This window comes from Sceloporus occidentalis, unplaced genomic scaffold, assembly GCF_023333645.1.
Source record: "Sceloporus occidentalis isolate IW3139 unplaced genomic scaffold, rSceOcc1.0.p SCAF_37, whole genome shotgun sequence".
Classification (NCBI taxonomy): Eukaryota; Metazoa; Chordata; class Lepidosauria; order Squamata; family Phrynosomatidae; genus Sceloporus; species Sceloporus occidentalis.
Genome location: NW_028317017.1, coordinates 6941361 through 6963076, shown reverse-complemented (window position 1 = coordinate 6963076; position 21716 = coordinate 6941361). Strand labels below are relative to the sequence as shown.

General features: G+C 38.3%; 1 protein-coding gene across 6 annotated transcripts in view; it reads left to right on the top strand.

Moving 5' to 3' along the window:
* The window catches only part of LOC149297782 (transcription factor 12-like), a 96953-nt gene that overhangs the window by 38491 nt on the left and 36746 nt on the right, over window positions 1–21716 (top strand). For all 6 annotated transcript variants that reach the window (XM_089488316.1, XM_089488315.1, XM_089488311.1 and 3 more), the window contains exon 5: window positions 17167–17231. In XM_089488316.1, coding sequence (XP_089344442.1) covers window positions 17167–17231 — 65 coding nt within the window. The remainder of the gene's footprint in view (window positions 1–17166; window positions 17232–21716) is intronic.

Here is a 21716-nt window from a genome sequence, read left to right as displayed (position 1 = left end):
TTGATTGCCTCCCAAAACAAAGTTCCTGTTTCTTTATGTTCATGAAAGATACATTTTGTCCACATTACCCTTGGTGTTTTGAGTTCAAAATATTTTAACAATAGAATGTGATATTGGTCCTTTTTTATTTGTTTGCAAACTGCTACCCTGACTTTGTATATAGGCTGCTTGACAAAGAGATCATAAACACACACGAGCGACCATGTATGTATATATATCATATGTATTGTATGTGTAAGTGGGAAGATCATATCCCATCATATTCATGGGTTTCAAGCATTGCTTTTGTGTTCTCAACCTCTTCCAAACTATTTAGGTTACTGCCTGCTCTTCATATCAATCCAGGGAGCAATGTGAATCCATGTCTGGTCGCTCCACTGTGTCAAAGAGTGCAAACAGTTTTAACAGGGTGATGTTTTTTTTTATTTAGCGTTTTGGATGCTAAATAAACTGTAAGCATTGGCACGCTATTGGCACGTTTAAAGGGAGCTCAGACTTGAGCTTTACGATAAACGTGGTACACGATTTAGTAATGTATAGTGACAGTTTTATACAAAAGCATGTATTGCTGTCTTCTTGCAACTACTTTCTTTGTGTTTTGTTTGCTTTCTTTATCTGCCGTTCCTCCATAAATCTTTGGCTCTGTCCTCTATAAATCTCTCAGAGCTTGAAATGCTGGAACACCGCTCCTGTAAAACAATCCAAGAGCCATATTTCTCCAGGGGAAAGAGCAGCTTGAACTTCCTAGAGAGGAAGAAATACATAAAATGATTCATTAATTACAAGAGGAAAAGAAACGCAGTCCAAAGTCAAATTGTGCTACGTTTACAGGTTAATAACCGTGCTTTATGCCACACACACCATTCAGTATTCTTCCTCTTTTATTAAATTATATTTTAGTTTAAAACTGCAGTTTTGGTCGATGTTATGAGGCTGCAGTTTTTTTGCTCAACATTTTTATTAACCCCTTAAGGACAATGGGGGTCCCTAAACCCATTGAAAACAATGCATTTTGAGCCCGTACATGTACGGGCTTTGTCCTTAAGGGGTTAAACTTTTACAGAAGTTGGGCGGCAGAAAATACACAGAACATGAGCAATATACAAAGCATGTGTTCAAAGGCCACCCAACATCTTTTATGGCCTATCAAGGCCCATCCAGACCTCCAAAAAGTGTTGAGTAAGAGGGTGAAATGCAAGACCCCCCTCCAATAGTGACAAACATAAGAAGTGGATTGTTAGAGAAATGATCCATATGTGTGCATCATTGCTTTTACAAATCTTTCCAGTTCAGCACCCAAGTGTTTATACATGTTGAAGCACCATCATGCTTCTGCGTCATCTAAGAATGGGCCTGATGGACCTTTCCCCCAATAAAACTATGTTTTCCTGACCAATATACCCTGGAGGGGTATCCGATTCCCCTGTCGCTCATCTTTTGTATGTTATTAAAGCGGTGATGTAGAGTGGAAACAGAAGGGTTAAATACATTTAGTTTTTTCTTCTTGGGAACACAAGTGGTCCTCTATGAAAGGAATACAGCGATGTGTCTTTCAATTGCCTAACCTGTGTATGCAAAGGCTGTTTAATCAAGCTGTGACGTATGTGAACACATCAAACATATTCCATAGCTTTCATTTTGCTTACTTTTAAAACCTAGCTGCTTTAGGCAATCCTCTGCAGCTCATCATCCCTCATACATGGTGATCCTGCTCGTCTGGGAAGGCTTGCGTCTCCCCAGATAGGTGCTTAGCATGAATACGCTCCTTCCAAGGGAATCTGTACGCTGCACAAGCTGCATGGTGTGTATAGGGCACCAAATGGTCTGCGTTACGTTCACAAATAATCACGCTCCATTGGTGATTTGCTCAATCAGATAACCCGTGTTTCTGTTTTTGCTCTTATATGAAGCCTAATTTGTACGTATTAGAAATGTGTGGTGTCCTTTTGCTTTATTAATACATGATATTCTAATTCGTAGATGTATAAAAAAAAAAATGTATATTTTGTATAGGATAGTATTTCTGTTTTATCATTATTAATGTAATACTGTCTGACGTTTTCGATACTCAAGGTGGGAGATCTAGAAACCTTGTCTGTATGTGGCCCTTGAGGCCAGGAGTCCAATACGCCTTTTCTACTACTTCCTAGAACATGTTTTACAATAAACGCTGTTTGAGAATTCAAAGCTGTGGTGCGCAATTCACCCGGCCTCTCAAAATCCTAAATTGAAACCTACAGGATTAAAGTGGGATTATGAGAAATCTAAAGAGCTTTGCAGTAATCTGAAAACAAATTTGAACCAGTCATATAAACCTTAGATGTTGTTTTTTGTTTTGTTTTTTTAAACATTACTGCCTCATTTAAACTTACATATAAAATGCTATGAAACGCTAGAAGCCAGTCATTACCCAATACTTTATATCTATATCTTTTATAGGGTTGGTAATCTTTTGCAAAATGGCGCCATTGCATTGTATTTTTTATTATTATTATAATTATTTTTTAAATCGGCAGTGTTTCTTACTTTGTGCATTGTGATATCGTTGCCACCTTTTAACAAAGTAACCAAAGAAAACGCATTAGTTTAGTAAATAAGGAGGTATCTGCATTAACTAAGGGCCAGCCAACTGGTGGCTCTCATGCAAGTAAAGGACAGTAAAGGATATTTCCTGGCCCCGTATAATGTATAGTTAAATCAGGGGAATTTCAAAGCCCCCTACCCCTTGAATTATAAATTCTTGCAGGAGGAACTCAAAGAGCTGAAACACAACTCTGCCTTTAGTGAAGAAACCTCTCTATTTAAACATGCCCTAAGCAGACGCTCCAAAGCAATTGTCTTACGAGTGCAGGACTATTCACCTGCGTCAGACATTTTTGGAATACCTATTTAACTGGCCGCAACATTTGCGGGATACTTAAAATTGCAGCTGTTATAACAATATTATGAGTTTATGGTAGCTTTCAACTAACCTTTGTTTGAAAGCATCTCATGGTTTTGTCATTTCATAGAAAGGTCGCTGTTTTCCCTTTTCTGGAAGCTTTATTGAGTAATATATGCCCACAGAAGAACTCGATTCCCAAAGGGTGACTTCTCTTCTTGTCACTTCTTGTCACTTCTTGTATGTCATTTTTCCTGGCAATGGGTTGATCAGCCAGAAGCATTTTATTTCTTCAGTGCACTTGCTCATGTATATAGTCACAAAACCTACGAGTATGACTCACAAGTATGACTCACTTCTGTTACTTTTGGGGATTCGATTAGTGTTTGTGACATGAGTGTGTGCCTCTCATCACTAACGGTGAGTCATTTTTTAAAAAGCAGTGCCTCACTACATGGGAAGCCGTTTCATACTTGGCCCCAGATTGCTATAAAATACCTATAACACTGCTAGCTAGAAAAAATTTAGTGGATGCAGAACTCATCCACGAGAGCCACTAAGCTCGGTGTAGTAGCCCAACAGAAGAAAGAAGAACAAACTCAGTGACTTAATTCAACAGTGAAAAATAAAGCATTTGTTAAGGCTCTGCATATATATATATATATATATAATATATATATAATATATATTCACACATATATTTTGGTGTTGGAACACTTTGCCTTTATTGGCATTGTTATTATCTGAATTGTTTTGTAAAAGGAAATGAGGCATTTAAAACAAAATAAAGGTCCAATTACAACGAAACTAGTAATAATAAAAAGAATAAAACTATGGCTATATATTATTGGTTTCTACTTTAGGATGATGGTAGTTTCAGTGTTTCATTTGTTTTAAGCATTATCGCACTGCAATCTACCTCCTTATGTTACTTCTTTGTGACGGGCTGCCTCTGTTTTAATCTCGGGAGGGGACGGTCTGAATAAGGAAAATCTAAGGATCTGAGGATAAAACATACAAATATGGCTGTTGGGTGGCGTATTAACAACTGCCCTTGTCACACAACAGAGAGAAGAATGGGCACACGGCCTGCTCAGGACCCCACATTTACTGACGGATGTTGGAGCGTAACCTCAGTCCACTAGTTTAAAATGTATTTAGGCTCTTTCCAAAGTAATCTCATTTACTAAAAATGATCACACAGACCTACAGCTCCATCTATTGAAATATATATATACGTAGTTTTATTTTTTTAATGGTAGAGCATTACTAAAACTCAAACCATCGCAGGAATATGCACTTTTCTCACTTCATAATTGGTTTATGAAATCAGGCAAAATGTGATCTGTAGAGCAGTCAGGAAAAAAAGTTTTTTTTTCCTTATTTTTTTCTTTTTTTGATATGTTAAATCAGATTATGATTAATTGTGCGTTTCACACGGTTGGCTATTTATAAATTGAAATTGGAGCCACACGGTTGAAGGAGGCTTTAAAGGCAACTTCTTTAAACTCATTGGTTACATGTAAATGTAGAACTTGCTACTTTATATAATGTTTTTATTTATATATATATATATATATTGTATTATATATTTTATTTTTACATCAGACTCAATCTGGATGTCAAAATATGCAGGATTTAAGCTTGAAATGTGTCCCTTTATTCTGTTTGTTTTAGGATTTTTTTTTACTAAACATCTTTATAGTCTATTATATAATGCAGCAAAAAGACAAATCACAATTTTCCCATAACTCCCGTCGGCTCTCATCTTTATCTAGCCTTCTTCCTATTGTTCAGCAGTGCTTCTTTGAAATATATGTGTACAGCAAGTCTTTGATGTGACACAATGAATAATGTAATCATTGATCTCGGCCTGAATGGAATATCCTTCCTTCGATACAAGGAAGTTTTCTAGCTTCAGGTTGTCTCTGGCTTGCACGCTATGCTTTAACAGCAGCAAAAAGTCAGTTTTTCTCCCCAATAAACAGTACTCTATTAATATGCACAACATGACCGTTTTTAGTGGAAGGTTATTAGAATGCTAGTTTGTATCCTCCAGTGAATGAAATGATGTGTGATTATGAAGTCATCAGGCATGGACCAGTAAGACTCGAGAGAGCCTCCCCCCTCCGAGGTCCTTAGGGTGCCATTGATTGGTGACCATGTGTTTGTGCCCGATAGACTGTGAAATGGTGTGTTGCTACACGGCTGTGCTGCACCTGCGCCCCACCGAGGTGATTGATTGGTTTGGTCATGTGGAATGTTCCCATCTGCTCTGCAGTAATGTGTTTTTTTTTTTTTTTTTCTATTTTTCCACGGCAAATAGCAAGTGCTTGCCGGATAGCAAAAGCTAGCAGTTAAGAAAGCTGTTCAAGTCTTTCCTGCTCAGAGCAAGGATTAAACATATTTCTTTTCCGCAAGGGATCTGTAGTTAGCAACCAAAAAGCTGGAAAGACCTAGAAGAAAATCCTTTGGGCCAAAGCGAAGCAAGGGTGATGATGTAAAGTGCAGGCCTGTGGCATGCGATGAATGTATGTCTTCATTTATTGGAATATTTATAAATCTGGTACTCTCACTACTGGATTTTATTTAATTTTTTTACATGAGAATGCATGTGTTTAATGTATGAATAAGTACATTACGGTTGTATTGAGCAGTGTTGTTTGATATTTCTTAATCTCGGTCCCTTTTCATAATTGATCTATTCATTGCACCTAATGACTAATTACATATCAGAGCACATCAGTGACTGCATTCATCATTGTAGAATGTAATAATCAATGACATTTCAACAAAGAAAAAAATAAATATGCAAATAAGGACTCATTAACATTTGCATGAGCTGTTTGAATAATCACGATGCTGACAAGGCTGTAATTAACAGAAATTGATGCTGAGTTCAGGATTTGTTAGTGTGTTTTCTCAGCGTTTTATTGTTGTCACTGCAGGGGCCGAATGGAAGTTCTGCTCTACTTGTACCTTGACCGAATCTTTGTGATGGCTTGTGCCAGATATTATAGGCTCACGCCCGAGGGTTAACCTCTCTTGATCCATAAGGCCTACTTGCAAATGGAAAAAAAAAAAGTTAGCAGACCCCCAAAATCTTGTCCGGGCTACAGAAATCATTTTTTTTTTTACTAGCCCTCGGCTAATCACTTGATTTACACACATGCACATACATACAGGTCGGGAGATCTTCACCACATATAAAGTGTCACGTTCTAGAAAGTTAATCATCATAAATAAGCAGGTGGATTTATGCTTTAACCGGCATCTATTTACTCCCTCAATAGAGCTTTAAAACGCCTATATGCTGCATAATTTTTTTTACGTTTTCTAATAAAATATATTTATATCTAGATTTTATAATATTTTGGAAGCCTGATTTTTTTTTAATTTTTTTTTTTTTGAGCTGTAAGAACCTTTCAAACCTTCTTCAGGATCTTGTTACTTATGCATTATTGATTGTGTGCAAACAGGGTCTTCTAATGTGTTTTGGTTTGTGTCTGTCAAAGTTTATCATACCATGTATACTCTTTACATATAGCGTAGCATATATAGAACACACCTGTCTAAATGACCCGCTTGTGACTTATTATACCATCCCAGGTTAAATAAGGCCTTTATAGTTCTCTTTTCAGGTTGCTTACAGTGTGCCTCTAAGATTAAAAAAAAATGTTAGCCGTGTTTTCATTTATTTTTACCCAAAATAGGCAGACTAGAATTTAAGAAAACATGAGCAACCCCCAGGCTCATTAATACTTTTACATTGGTGTTTATATTGACGTAAGACTAGAATTTCCGCATCAGTGCGTCTAAACTGATGATGGCGGTAACATTTCTTTGAATATTCCCAAGTTCCCTGAAGCTTTTAATATTCTGGTGACATAACCCGAACGATAAACTGTTGGGAAATGCACTGGACCTTGCATTGTCTGATCCTTGTTTATTGTAATTGAAAATCACTTGCTTGGGAGACCGTTGGCTAATTATAAGCGCGCAATATCTGCCTCGTATTACAGCTCCCCCACTTTCCTCCTCCTCCTCCTTTTCCTGCCCGGCTTCCTGTTTTTGTCATGGATATTAACCGAGATGCACAAAACACAATAAAGCTGTTTATGTCAGTTTTTTTGGATGACTGCGAGTGCTGATTATAACAAGTTTAAGGAATTTCCTTTGTTGAATATGCACCCGTGCCATATGGCTGAACATGGAACATTAACTTGACAGGGATAATGGATTGTGCTATATGGAGATGATTGTGCCTGCAGCTTTACTATAACTCACTTGGGTTGGGGATCATAGGTTTATAGTATAGGATGCAGAAAACATCCAGATGGATTTACGTTGCATAAAACCGCTATTTTTCTTTTGCCTTTCTAATTAGGCTTTTTTTAAGGTAGTATAAAAACTCACATCAAATTAGCTATTAAAATTTGGGGTGGTGTATGTATATGAATGTATGTATGTATGTGTGTGTATATATATATATATATATATATATATATATATATATATATATATATATAAATGTAATTCATTTCAGTATTTGGATTTACACATCGTAAAATGGTACTTCTACTGAACAGTGCTTATTAAGTTTGGCACCTAGAAAATGCTTGAAATAAAAAGTAAGACACACAGAAAACCAGTGTTTACTCAAGGGGACAAGTTACCATGTAACAGTTAATTTACTTTTACAGGCTCGCTGTTTTAACGGAAATGGCTGCCTTTTTTCTTACCTCTTTTTCTATTTGTACAGTTAAGCTAGGTAATTTGGAATACAATTAAAATGTCTAATTTTAATACAATGATGATACATCCATGAAACACTCTTATAGCGTTGCGCAATATTTTCGAATGTTAGTGCTTTTCACATTGGAGTCCAATGAAATCTTGCGGGGTAGAAGCATCTGTGCAAACATGAAAACCACTAATATTTGGAGTGTTGTTTTTAAAATATTGTGGAATGCTATGAAAATAGTTTCATGGGTGTATCATCTTTGAATTCAAATTTTATGTAATTTAAAAAAGAAAAATGTATTTCACTGTTTATCAATTAAGTTCTCGCACCAGTTTTACATTGTTGTAATTTTTCTTGTTGTTAGTTGGGAATACACTCCTGGTGTTCTCTTAGAGCTGCTATTTCTGCTATCACAGACCTACACAGACGTCCCCACCATGACCTAAACTACTGTATTTATCTATGAAAAGCTTAAAGGGACACTCCAGCTATCATGTGCACTTTGATACATATGTAAACAGTGTGATCCCTTTACATTTCCATGCAAATTGCAGAAACCTCCCCTGTCACCTAGAAATTTTCCATGCAGTAGATGTGCCTGGCTGAACATGTTGGCATGCGCGGTTACTGCCGATCAGCTCCAGTGCGCACCCCTGTGCAGTGTGCCGAAAGCACTCCAGTTGATTTCAATGGAAGGATTTTCCCGCTAGTTATTGGCTGCTTTAAGCTGCCAATCAGTGGCAAGAATTCTTTGGACTGAGCAGGAGGAAGGAAGCTGCAGCTTCTAGATCGGGTGGGTGATTTTGAAGAAAGCATGTTAAAGTATTCAGGGGAACAGTGGAGGTTGTCCCTTTAACTTGTCCTGGAAGAAGATAGTATATAGCTTTCCCTAAACAAAGTGTAAGCTCTTTACCACCCACGTATAACTACACAAAGCTGGTCCAACCCTCCTTATTGAAAAATGTTTCCAACCCCGTCACTGAAAGCGTTAATACACATTGCATTTTAGAATTATAGTTCCTCTGCGTAGCACACACCAGAAGAACTCATTTTACGTACTACAGTTTCCCCCAATGCAGTTATACAGGTGAAAAACCGTAACGCACCAGCTACAGGTAGTTTGAATAAATCATGGTAAAAGCTGTGATGGTGGCAGTTCCCCTTAACATGAAATCATTTCTATACTGTTCAGAGTATGATCTTGTTATACACAGGCCTGTCGGAGAATACAAAAAACAAAAAACAAAATACTGTCTGCGCTTCTCACCCTAATAAAGTTGGCAACAAATATATAAACATAATATAAACGAGAGGTTTTGGTTATATGAATTGGCCAAAGCATAATTAAGCTCACCCGCCACGTCAAGGCACACTCTCAATAGGGCGAGATCCTACTCTCACCTCCTACATAGTGGGCACACAAAGCAGTTTATAGTACTACCAAAACCAAATTAATGTGTTGGGGGAGGTGCAATTAAACCTCCTCCCATTTAACCCCTGGACAGCAAGCTGCAACCAGACTAATGAGGAGCCAACAACCTCAAATATGTGCAAACAGGGAAAAGAAAAAATGTCGGTGCGCTAAGCTAGTCTCAGGCTCAAATAATACAAATGTATAATATGAGGCCTACCAAACAGTGTGAGCATGCTGCAAAAATAGTGTATTGGCTGTACAATGTATACAAAAAAAATGTCGGAGAATACACAAGCTACAGATGGATTTGCCATCAACCCCTAGGATTCTCCTGATGAATGGAAACTGTGAGTCAAAGAATGGATATTCTACTCACGTGGGAAATGAACACTTCCCTGTATAATGCATCAGTGACTTCCGAAGACATTCTTTAAATAGACGCTGTGAACATCTCTCTCTGAGGCTTTTCGGAATGGCTGTATATCAAGATCAGCCTTTTTAAAACACTTTGCACGTGAATGTTTGAAAGGTTCAGTTTCCACGTATCTCACGCACAAATGTTTAATTAAACAATCATGTTGAAGAGTACATTAACTGTCCATTAATTTTAAAAGCTTCAGGCATCTTAGTAACCAATTAATAGCTGACATTGAAGCTGTCAGTCATCACTTTAACCCTCTTGACATGAGGAAATGTCAAATGTAGAAATGTAGAGATGTTATTCACAGACATCAGTTTTAGTTTTGACCTGGATTAGATAGTAGTTAATATATTCTAGTGTCAGATAACATGACCAGGATGCATGCTTTTGCTTACAATTTTGTTGAGGCAAATCAGCTTGTAGAATATCCTCTTCCCATTCAGCATTTTGGTTTTGTCGGGAAGCCATTCTTGTTTGTTTGGTTTTTATAGCTAATTTACCCTGAATGCTTGGAACCTTAAATGACTAGATTTGTTAATTCTGGGTAACTCTTGTTATCATGGCACCTGTCAGTGGGTGGGATATATTAGGCAGCAAGTGAACATTTCATCCTCAAAGTTTGTGTCAGAAGCAGGAAAAACATACAAGCATAAGGATCTTTGACAAGGGCCAACTTGTGATGGCTAGAAGACTGGGTCATAGCGTATCTAAAACTGCAGCTCTTGTGGGGAGTTCCCGGTCTGCAGTGGTCAGTACCTATCAAAAGTGGCCCAAGGAAGGAAAAGCGGTGAACCGGAGACAGGGTCATGGGTGTAGTTCAAATTGTTGAAAAAGGTAATGCATCCAAGTTTGTTGTGTATGAAGCTGTATAGCAGCAGGCGGGTGCCTATCGGACATCGCTTACTTTTTTTTATCTTTTTTTTTTAAAATAGATTTGGGTATTTGTCCATAAAACAATGTGCAATGTGCTGAAATGATCTACTTGTCCTTGATGTTACATGACCTGTGGCAAAAAGTACTTTCTGTCATACCAGAGTGTGCATGTTTAATATGTCTTGTATTATTTCCATATCCCTTCAAGGTATTTTGCTTTCTTGAATAACACAGACGAGTCAGGAAACCCAATACATTTGGTTTTGAGAAAAGCTTACGTCTTTCTTCATGCCATTCATGCATGTGCTTTAAAGTTTCTTCATTCCATCATTGTGAGTTTTACAATGACAGCTTGAAATTTCATGTCTCATCATTCTCTAGGGTTTTTGTCACTTCCAATTGGCTTTCTTACATGTGAGAGTAGGTTTTCCCTCTAAATTTAGCAATGCCATATTTTAGTCACCGAACACCTACTTTAGATAGTTCCAGAAGTACCGTATTTGCTCGATTATAAGACGAGGTTTTTTTCAGAGCAAATGCTCTGAAAAATACCCCTCGTCTTCTAATCGGGGTCGTCTTCTAATCAGACCTCAAATAGAGGTCTGATTATGAGACTAAGATCCACCGCTGCAGTGGACCTGGATCCTCCTGTCTCCCCCCCATTTAACACCCTCCCCCACACACTTACCGGTGCTTCCTGCTGTATTGCCGGGGCAGCGGGTTGACGTCTACGCGATCCGCGTAGACAACGTCCGCTGCAGCCGGAAGGAGGTGTGGCTAGCAGCGGGGTTGTCTGCGTCCATCGCGCATACCTTTCCCGACTGTCAGAGATCAGAGTTCCCCGCACCGGCTGCAGCGGAAGGAGACGTCAACCCGCTGCCCCGGCAATACAGCAGGAAATTGGAAGCACCGGTAAGTAAGTGTGTGTGCGCTTGTGTGTGTTAAATGGGGGCATAGGGCATTTCTGGAATGCCTTATACCCCTATATGCCACTCTGGCACTTAGGGGGTTAAAAGGCATATTATGGGGCAGAGTGGCATATAGGGATATAAGGCATTTCAGGAGGCAGAGTGGCGTTAAGGGGGCATTTAATAGAGCACTCTGCCTCCTGAAATGCCTTATACCTCCCTATATGCCACTCTGCCCCATAGTGGCATATAGGGGTATAAGGCATTTCTGGAGGCAGAGTGCTCTATACAATGCCTTTTAACTCCCTTAATGCCACTCTGCCTCCTGGAATGCCTTATACCTCCCTATATGCCACTCTGCCCCATAATATGCCTTTTAACCCCCTAAATGCCAGAATGGGATATAGGGGTATAAGGCATTTCTGGAGGCAGAGTGGCACATAGGGGGTCAAAAGGCATACCATGGGGCACAGTGGCATATAGAGGGTTAAAAGGCATATCATGGGCCACAGTGCCATATTGGTGTGGCAAGCCTGGGGGCAGATGTGCGTAACTGGGGGACAGGTTGGAAAATACAAGGAAATAAAAACAAAAAAAATATTTTTCTCAATCATAGCTTTTATTTAAAAAAAATAGTTTACATGAATTAACATTTACTGGTAAAACTTTTTTCCTTTAGGGTCGTCTTATATTCAGGCTTTTTCTTTTTTTTCCCTAAGTTAATATTCAGATTTTGGGGGGTCGTCTTATAATCAAGCAAATACGGTAGTTAGACTTATCCAGGCTTCACTGGCTTGACTCGCCAAGCCTCAAAGAGTATTGATTGGGAGCTGACGGCCCCAATGCCCTTGTCAGAATGACTGTACTGGGCTATGATTGTGAACTCAATGAGATAAAGACTAGCTTAGAAGAGTGATTACTTCTAGGGACCTGCTAATCACTGACCTCTGCGGGGATCCTTTGCTTTATCACTAATCTCACTTGCGCTTGGCATTTTCTTACGTTGCTGCCTCATCGTTCATAGTCGAGTGAGTAATTTGGCACGGGGAGAATAGGAGGTGGGTGCTGCAAGTCCAGCAGCTGTGCTTATTGTTGATATTTAAACATTTTCACTGTAGCCAGCAGCATGTTTGGCACAGGCCCTTGCCAGTAATGATTAAATTGTTATGAATAAAAGAAGGAAGGCATTCATATTAAATATATTACAAAAAAGATTTGTTATTTACGTTTTGGTTAGATTTGGTTTCTTGTATGTTAACAAATCTTCAATTATAGGTTACATGTAACGTCGACAAAAGCTTAGTGCGCATGTTTGCAACAGGATGCAGAAATATTAGTAAATTCCATGAGCCAATGAGATGCTAACAAAATGGAGATGAGAAAGATTGTATCCGTGGTGCACCAGTGTCATCAAAAACATATTACCGGTAGTATTTCTCAATGCTGAGCTCGTGATTATACACCCACTGCACCCTCTCGATGTGTAGCCCCTATAATCCTCTGTGTTTACGTACTTGGTTTTTTTGGTATTTTTTCACTTGCAAACTGATTCATCAGAATCCTCTCTATGCGTTTGGATTGTTCCCCTGTGCACCACTTTCTTGGCCTGCATGAGAAAATTTTTGGCCAAACTCACAGATATCATAGTTCTGTGTACCCACTAAACATGTATAAATGGGTTTACGCATTAAAATGAGAAGCTCCTTATTGCGAATCTACCTCCGCTGTATAGCACTGCGAGCAGCCGTCCATGTCTTTCACATTATTTCACCCCCTCTGCAAAGTTGCTGATTGTTGTTGGTTGGTTGAGACTGCCTTGGTAAGGGAGGGTGATTAGTACAAGGAATGACCCTGCCTCTGATGTCCGCATTCGTGAGCGATCGTTTAAACTAAATGTTGCTATAACAAAGCAGTGATTAATGAAACAGCAAAAGTTATAGGTCATTTTATTGTGACTGAAATTATTTGAATCTGTGACCGCCTAATGAAACCAAATTTAAATGGATTTCTTTTTATAAAACATATATATTAATTAAAGCCCTGTGAATTACATTCATATTAAATACTCTTTTCTACTACCTTTACAAATGAAAATGAATTAGTACTTTTATAATGCTTTTTAGATTACGGAGGATGTCTGTGTGGTCCATGGAAAATGGACACAAAATAGGCAGCATTATGGAAAGACAACTGCAATTCGCAAGGGTTGCTGTATATTACGTAAAAAACCAGAATGTTGCAGAATCTTGTAATACCTTTTTTATTGGACTAACAGTATTTCAAATAATAGACGAGCTTTCGGGAGTCCTCCCTTTATCAAGTCAAAAGCATTTCTCACTTGATAAAGGGAGGACTCCCGAAAGCTCGTCTATTATTTTAAATACTGTTAGTCCAATAAAAAAGGTATTACAAGATTCTGCAACATTCTGTTTTTTTGCATTCTTATACACTGGACTAATACGGCTACCCCAAACTACAGTGTATATTATGTATAACATTGTCCTACAATTTTCCATATACTGGGGTAGCTTGTGTGAGGAAAAAGTAAGTTGCAATCTATTACATACCTAACCAGGTGCTTCTTCCTAATGGTAAGTTGCATTCCACATTTCAAAAGGTAGGCAGCACTGCTCCTATAATAATGAAATTTGGAACCTTTGTTAAAATGTAGAAAACTCCCCAAATGCGCTACATTACTGTGAAGGGAGTCCAGCAGTGCAGAGATTTAACAGCAAAGCATTGGCACCAATGGTAAATTAGGCTTTTGTAGGTTATAAACGTTTTTTTTGCCCAGGTTCTTTTCTTTGGCCATAGCTTAGAGCCGCTGTTTTCCGTCCAGCTGTGAGTTGGTTGTAAATTTCTCAAAGCCTTGGCTTGAACCAGGTGCCTTAACTTGGCCCTTCAATAACCAGGGTTATTTTAATGGAATGCAGTACCTCTAAATAGTTTTTTGCTTTTTTTTCAGAAGCCCAAGATAGCAGATAAATAACTTATCCACTGACTCTAAAGATAACATATAATAAATATCAGCTTTCCAAATATATCCTTATCTACACAGTCTAAACATCTGCATTCTTGTGTTATCAGGAATACATCTCCAGTCCCCTCTCCTTATCTCTTGTTCTTATCTATGCTTTCTAACATTTTTTTGAATTACCATGTTTTTGTTTTTTGTTTTTTTAATCACAAAAAGCTAAATATCCTATTTACTATCTTTCTATTTTCCCATTTTTTTTAATACACATTTTTTATTTTGTCACTTAACCATCTTCTAACTGCAGTGTTAACGTTGTGCTGCTCTGGGTAATGTGAGGTGACATGTTGTGGCCAACACCATAAACATTAGGACTGTGGAGCAACGTAGTAAACTCGATCTGGAATGTGACATAAGCATGTGTTATCTTCATGGTTTATTGTCCACATGCAAGCGGTCAGCATTTCCATCCAGAAAGGGATTTGAGGAGTAACATCAAGACCCTACTCTGTGTTGGAAGCATACAAGGCATAGAATATTTTCCTGGAAACCACATTATGTTGAAATTGGGGTCATATTGAGCTTTTCTATTCCTAGGAGACTCTCCAGACAATTGGTGTTTAAGATGAAAGTGGTAAATGAGAAGCAGAGGACATGGGTCTTTACGCAATGGGTGGTAGATTCTTTTATTGGTCTTTTTTAACCAGTCATTTGCTGCATTGAGTGTATTTGTAGAAAGGAGGGAATGTGAGGTTAGTGGTGTAAGAGAATCGGGTTAGTGGAAGACAAAGAGCGAATGGGAAAGTGGGGTTAGTACAAGATGCGAAAAGGACAGAAAACATATGTTGGCCTTTCCTTGCTTCAGATGAGAGCTCTGAGTATTTAAGTTGGAACAGATTCTACAGACGCTGTATTTCACTGTAATCGGCACATAGCAAAGAAAAGTTTCCGTTCTAAATCCGGTTTGTATGGTTTGTTCCACCAGTCCAGCTTACAAGCCCATCTAGCATAAATCATCCTACTTATTAATTTTTACAAATCTATAAATTACTGTTACAAGAATATTTGTTTGGAAACCTATTTAGAATCCTGCACGCCTGGGCCAAAGTTGTTTATCATTTTCTGTACGAGTCTCGTTTTTAGGGAAAGGAAATGCTGACACTGTTTAATGTTAACAGCATGATTCATGCTACTTGAAGTAATACTGCCTAGTTGCTTATTTGCGTTCAGCCTGATGTCTGTTACTTAAATATCCTTTCCTTGGAATTAATATCCTAAAACAGCAGAACATTTCATTTTTCAGCCGGTATGATTGGATATGGTATTAACTACATCAACAGTCATCAGTGAGGAGACCAAATCGGTTTAAAATTGTAGATGTGCGTTCTTCATAAAAACTCCTAATCTGTAGGCAACAATATTTTTCTGTTTCTCAATATACATCAGGGTAGCATGACATTCTTGGGGTTTGTGGGCGATTTGAAGTACACGTCGTAGAAGTCCAGCCATAATGTTTCTCCTGTGCAAGTCTAACTGTGTATACTAAACGGCCAGGCCAGGCCTGCTTAACTCCCCGTGTCCGTCCACCATGATGCATGATCGTAAAGTGAGCCGATGTTCCAACGCGCAACTGTGTTTGTGTGTGTCACCGTTTCATGAAGAAGCCTACAAGCAGGGCCCTCCTTGCCTTACATATTGCTTTGTCTCTGTCGATATGACTGGCATACGTTATGCACAGCGAGTGAAACGGATATTTTTGGGCTGTATGTTAAGGAGGGGTTTCTGTGAAGGGGTCATTGGTTTGGGGTTCCTATCTGGTACATTTCCCTGGAAACCTGTAATTTCAGTGTTTCTTAGAGGTCAAAGAGAAAATGCAGTTTAAGCGATCCATAAAGACGGCGAGCCTAGGCTACCTATTGCATATTGGTGTTAGTTCAGTAGCCACAATATATCTTTTAATAAATGCCCCCCCTCCTCCCCTTTTTGGGCAAAGGGTGCTTGCTACGGTTAAGCTTTGATTGAGAGACTTTGTGTCGCATCAGTCCTCCAGGTTTTAGCTTAATTTAGAACTGCTAGGTGCAAATTTCAGTGTACGATTATTTATTTGATTGAAATGCTAAGTGGCAGCTTTTGCTTTGAAGTATGATGAAAAGATAATTGTTCTGCCTAATTTATGTGTAATATTTTTACTCTGTTTAAAGCATGATATTTTTTCTAAATTGTAGGTTGTTTTTTTTTCTTGGTAGACCTTCAGAATTTTAATTTTGTTGGTTTTATTATTTTTTTTTTACAAAAATTATACAATTCTCCCTTTCTTTGCATTATTGTATCTGTATATAAATTAAATGGATGTATAATTCACACAGCCATTATTCAATACAATAAATATGGAAGCTGGCGTCCCTAGGCACAATTTCTAGGTAGCGGTTTGTGCCGCTGTTTATTGACATGAGGATGCAGCGTTGGTGACCCCAACACTGATTGTTGGGACAAAGGGGCTAGAGGGGCTACTTTATTATATGTTTAATCTGGCCGTGTACTGTGAATTATAACTTCCCAATGTGCCGAGTGGTGTTGTTTAATCAGTTCTATGGAGCCACTTTGTCCATTGGTATTGTATCCTGATGATTTGCTTCTACCCCAGGCATTTCATTCTGTTACGTGAATGATATGTATCACAAATCAATAGATATTTCACAAAAATATTGTACAGTACTTAGGATTTTAGCTAGTACCCATTGCTGCCCAGCATGCAGCATCCTGCAGTGTTTTGGTAAAAATGATACTACTACTTGATGTGGATTACTTGCTGGCGTTCACGCCGTTATGACAGCATCCTCTGTCCCCGTAGATCCAGAATCCAGTGAAAAGGGTGATATGGTCTACCTTTTCTTACCCATTGCATCCCCTTTTTACAAATAGTAAAATAAATTTCTGTGTTTCATTTGCAGGGAAAGCATCGGACAGAGGCCCATTCCCACTGTATGGGAGAGACACAGCCGTGCCTGGTTGTCAAGTAAGTACAGCAATTTGTGTTATTTTCAGTCTGCTTCGCAATGGATGGATATTTAATAAAACAAGTGCTACTGGGTTTAACAATAGTTTAGTGCACCTGTTATCTCTGTGTCTGTGCGCTAACACATTAGATAAATGCACTATTGGTACCATTTTGAAAGCCCTCCTCAAACAAAGTTGATGTCATGCAGCCCGTAGTGTGACATTAACTGGTTTAAGTTGATGGGCTTTGCTGGGGTGACACATACAGTGCATTGTTGGTAACAACACGCAATAAAATGTATAGAATTTCTGATTGCTGTAAGTTCTACAATGACTTTTTTGGGGGGCAGGGCACATGCATTGTAACAGTGTTCTCCAGTTTCATTATACATGTGTGTGATATCCCGTAGTGTGACCTGCTGAGTAATATGGTTAAATCGGTATCATGCATACCAAACAAACTGCTCTTTTCAGTAATGTTAGTTTTGTTCGACTTAAAGAATGGGTAAGACGGCCTTTTATTTTAACTGTCATTGCCTTCCCACCTTTAATTAATAAAGATATATGTACCATTAGCATTCTGGATCAATGCAGAAACAGTTCAATGGCAGAATAATCCATCAACATGTCCAGTAATATGGCTGGACCAGATTATGTTTAATAGGCTATCCGTTACTCCGTTGTCATAATACTGAAGCGAGATGACTCATTTGTACGCAGATGATTACATCATTTTGGCATAATGATGTAAGAGATAACAGACACAATTCAATTTGCCTTCTCTTTGGAAAGAAATTTCTACTGTCTTCCTCAAGATCCGATTCATCGCATTCGCTGTTACATTTTCTGCTAGGTATTTTCTTGATCAAAGGTTAAATAATATATTCATACTTTCAGAAAAACTGATCCCAAATAATCTTTGATTTAATCATAACATTTATTAATATCATCTAAAATTATGCAGGCGAAACAAAAAAAAGAGATTCTCAGCACCAGATTTGTATTAGAAATGTAGTATGTAAAGGAATAGAATGCAGCATATATATCCTGTAGATATTTTACAAATAGCAATGGGATTCCTATTCTTAAATATGTGCTTCTTCCCTTCCAACATTTGACAATGTGCTCCACTTGTCCTGAATCCCAGAACTCTACTGTAACATAGGAGTAAAATCAACAGCTAAAGAATAAAAATAGATTCTAACAAGGACTGCCTAACACCATTAAAGCAAACTGTCTCGGGCAACGGGCCACATATATATGTGTGTGTGTGTGTGTATGTGTATATATATATATGTGTGTGTGTATGTTTGTATTTCGACAGACCTTTATCATTTACCTCGATAAATGTTAAATGTATCTGTTTATTATTATATTTAGCAGACTTCAAACATCTCACCCTAGGTAGCAGTCTCCGTGCTGTCTTTCTAGCAAGATTAGTCTGATTAGTGTGACAGGATACAATTGATGGATGACTGTCCATTGCTGCATGATATAGCAGGTAGAGATTATAATTCAAATTTCCATCGTTGCGTCTGCTGAAAGTTTTCAGTTTCAAGGTGGGGAGAAGATGTGCTCTTGGCTTATTAGCGATCAGTTACACTGACCGAAGAGAAACACCTCACACAAAAACACAGCGACGTGGGAAAGGAATGAATATGTGATCAGGCGCACGGAGGATGACTTGAAATGCTTACAGGTTAGCACAAAGCATTTAATGAAACCTTGTCTGAGACAAAACACTAGAGAGGATCATAATTAACGTCTCATTTTCTGCCAGTTGCTATTGATTACTCATTCAAGATTCCTTTGTTCTTGAAATTGTAACAACTGTATTTCACATCACTATCGTATGAGATCCTTAGTATTGGATCATTTAAACAACATGCTCATAATTGCCGGCTTACCCATAGAATTTCAATGTTAAGTGGATTTACATTATAATAAAAGAATAATCCCAACTTTTTCAATCCTGTTGCGGGAGTAAGCAGTGTGCTTTTTAGACATTGTTGTGAGAAGATTTCCTCCTATTATCCAGCCTGCAATTAAACATTTTGTTTGCTGTATTGATCACGTGAAGCATCAAATGGGATTTATTTAAACTTCCCCAAAGACGTATATTCTGGTCTGCATAAAAAGACAAGTTTAGTGGAGCGTCTAGGAAACCAGAGAGTTTGATGAGACGTTAAATGCAAGATCAAACTCACCGAGGATGGCTGTCCTTAATAACCTGCCCTACATAATATACCCACATGGGAGTATCTTCAGTTTTAGTTATTGTGTACCATTACAGAGGAACATTTTCCATCGCCATATCAGTCTGATTCTACCCCAAGGGCCGTTCACAACCAAAATGCAAGGCCAATATCCTCTGCACAAGGGAGCCAACAGCCCCAGACAAACGCCTCTGCCTTCATGGACCTCGTCAGTGGAATCCAGTCCCTCTAGGCACAAGAGAGCAAGGAGGCTTTGGTGGGGATTAGCCATAAGTGTGATTGTTTACACAAAGGTACTTCTGGGCTCCATTCAAAATGCCTTGCTGAACTCAACTTTACTTGGCTATTGTAATTAGTCCAATAAAACAAGAAATGAGTGGCATTACATTTTTTTAACATACTTTTCTAAAAGCTGCACAGGTCTTACTTAAATTACAAGCTAACCCAATCACATCTTCATCCGGCGATTGCTTTATGTAAAGTACCTTGCCAACAGACGGTATTGTTTCAGAAAGACCAACGACCAAAACCAGAAGCATTATTTTTGTAACTGGTAAGCATCAGCAAGCAGTCTTTTTTGCCAACATTAGTCTACTGCACATACGCAATTATATTATCCAACATGTTAACCTGTGTTGCTTGAAGATAACCAACAATTGATCTCCATTAATTGGTTGAATGTGTAGCAGGTGTGTGATAAAGTGGTTAGAAGTTCTTCTCAATGAACATGGGTCTGTAAGCACCATAGACAGATGGTCGAGAATAAGCCTGATGCAAATAAACACAGGACTTTATACAATGTGTGCATTCCCTTGTGCCTTCACGTATTCTTTCCTGAAGGAGGCCGGGAAGATAGGATCAGTTATAATCAATATCTCTTAGCTGGCTCAAATGAGCAGATAAATCAATACAATAGATTAATAAAACATACTATGTGTTCTTGTTGAAGAAATGAACAAAGACCTGTCTGGTTATGCTTGCTGAAGTGACAACAAGTTTTTGTAATTCAGAATAGCACCAAAAACATTGATAGCGGATGTGTAAGAACCAGGCCGTCCTTTAACCCTGTTCTCTATCTAGAAGGCACAGAATGGATACAGATAGGATAGCTTTCTAAACAACACCTTTACTGTGTTTGCCTGTGCTACCTCCACAGATTCCAGCTATCGAAATAATCTTCTGCAAAGTAGAATTTTCTCACATTACTCCTCAGTCTTCCAAAGCAACAAAATGCACTCATTTATGTTATATTTATACTGTGTGTTGTTGTGATTAACTTTTATTTATATAGCGCCAACTATTTACACAGCGCTTCATACAATACATATATTTAAAGGGTATAATGAAACCAGAAGTGATAGACTAAGACAAACCAATACATTAGATAAGAGGGTCCTGTTCACAAGCTTACAATCTAGAGGTGTGTTTAAGTCTATATCACTACAATATGTGAACAAAATACAGAATTTAAAGAAGTTTAATTTGTCACTTTTACTACTTTAGTTTTTCTGACCTCTTCTATAGAAAACTTCCAGACCAGTTCAGGCTTATGAATGATTGCAGTAATAGTGATTAATGGCACGGGCTTGTTCACACTTTCAGTTTTCTTTCCTTTAGATTTGAAAATCCAGCAATTATGATATGCTGCCTATGAAGGCAGAGAGTTGTACCGTGTTAGTTATAGAAAGAGAGAAAGCAAATTTCTATAACTGAAGAAGAGACCTAGATAGTCCTGAAAGCTTGCAATCTGTTATATGTCAGTTAGCCAATAAAGGTATCATCTTTACCAAATGTTGTCCATGAAAACTGTCATATGTCTCTTAAGAGTGTGTTGTGTAGCATGATTGACCATCTAGCTTGGCTTGTTGTTTGGGTTGGCCCTGTACTGCATTAAGATTTGCCTTCATTCCAACATCCTTGTGATGTAGTTTATTACCATTTCTATTACTAAAACTATGATTTAGGGATTAATGATCTCGGTGTACAATGCATGAAAACAGACATTCCTGAGTTTACAAAGGTCAAATAAGGGAAAATCCCGCGCTATCAGTTCTCCTCAATTCAACAGCTTGAAGACAAATCCAAACTAAGTAAAAGCATCCAGCCGCTCAGGGAGTTGGTGCCACTGGTTTTAGCTGAAGTGAGTTGTGTCATCAAGAGTTTTCTCTGAAACAGGGCTGACCTATTTTGAGCTTAATTGTCATAATGTATGGACTTTTTGCTGAGATGGATATGGTGTGAATTTTTATGAAACTTCAGTTTGAGAAGGGATAATGTTTTTGGCACCC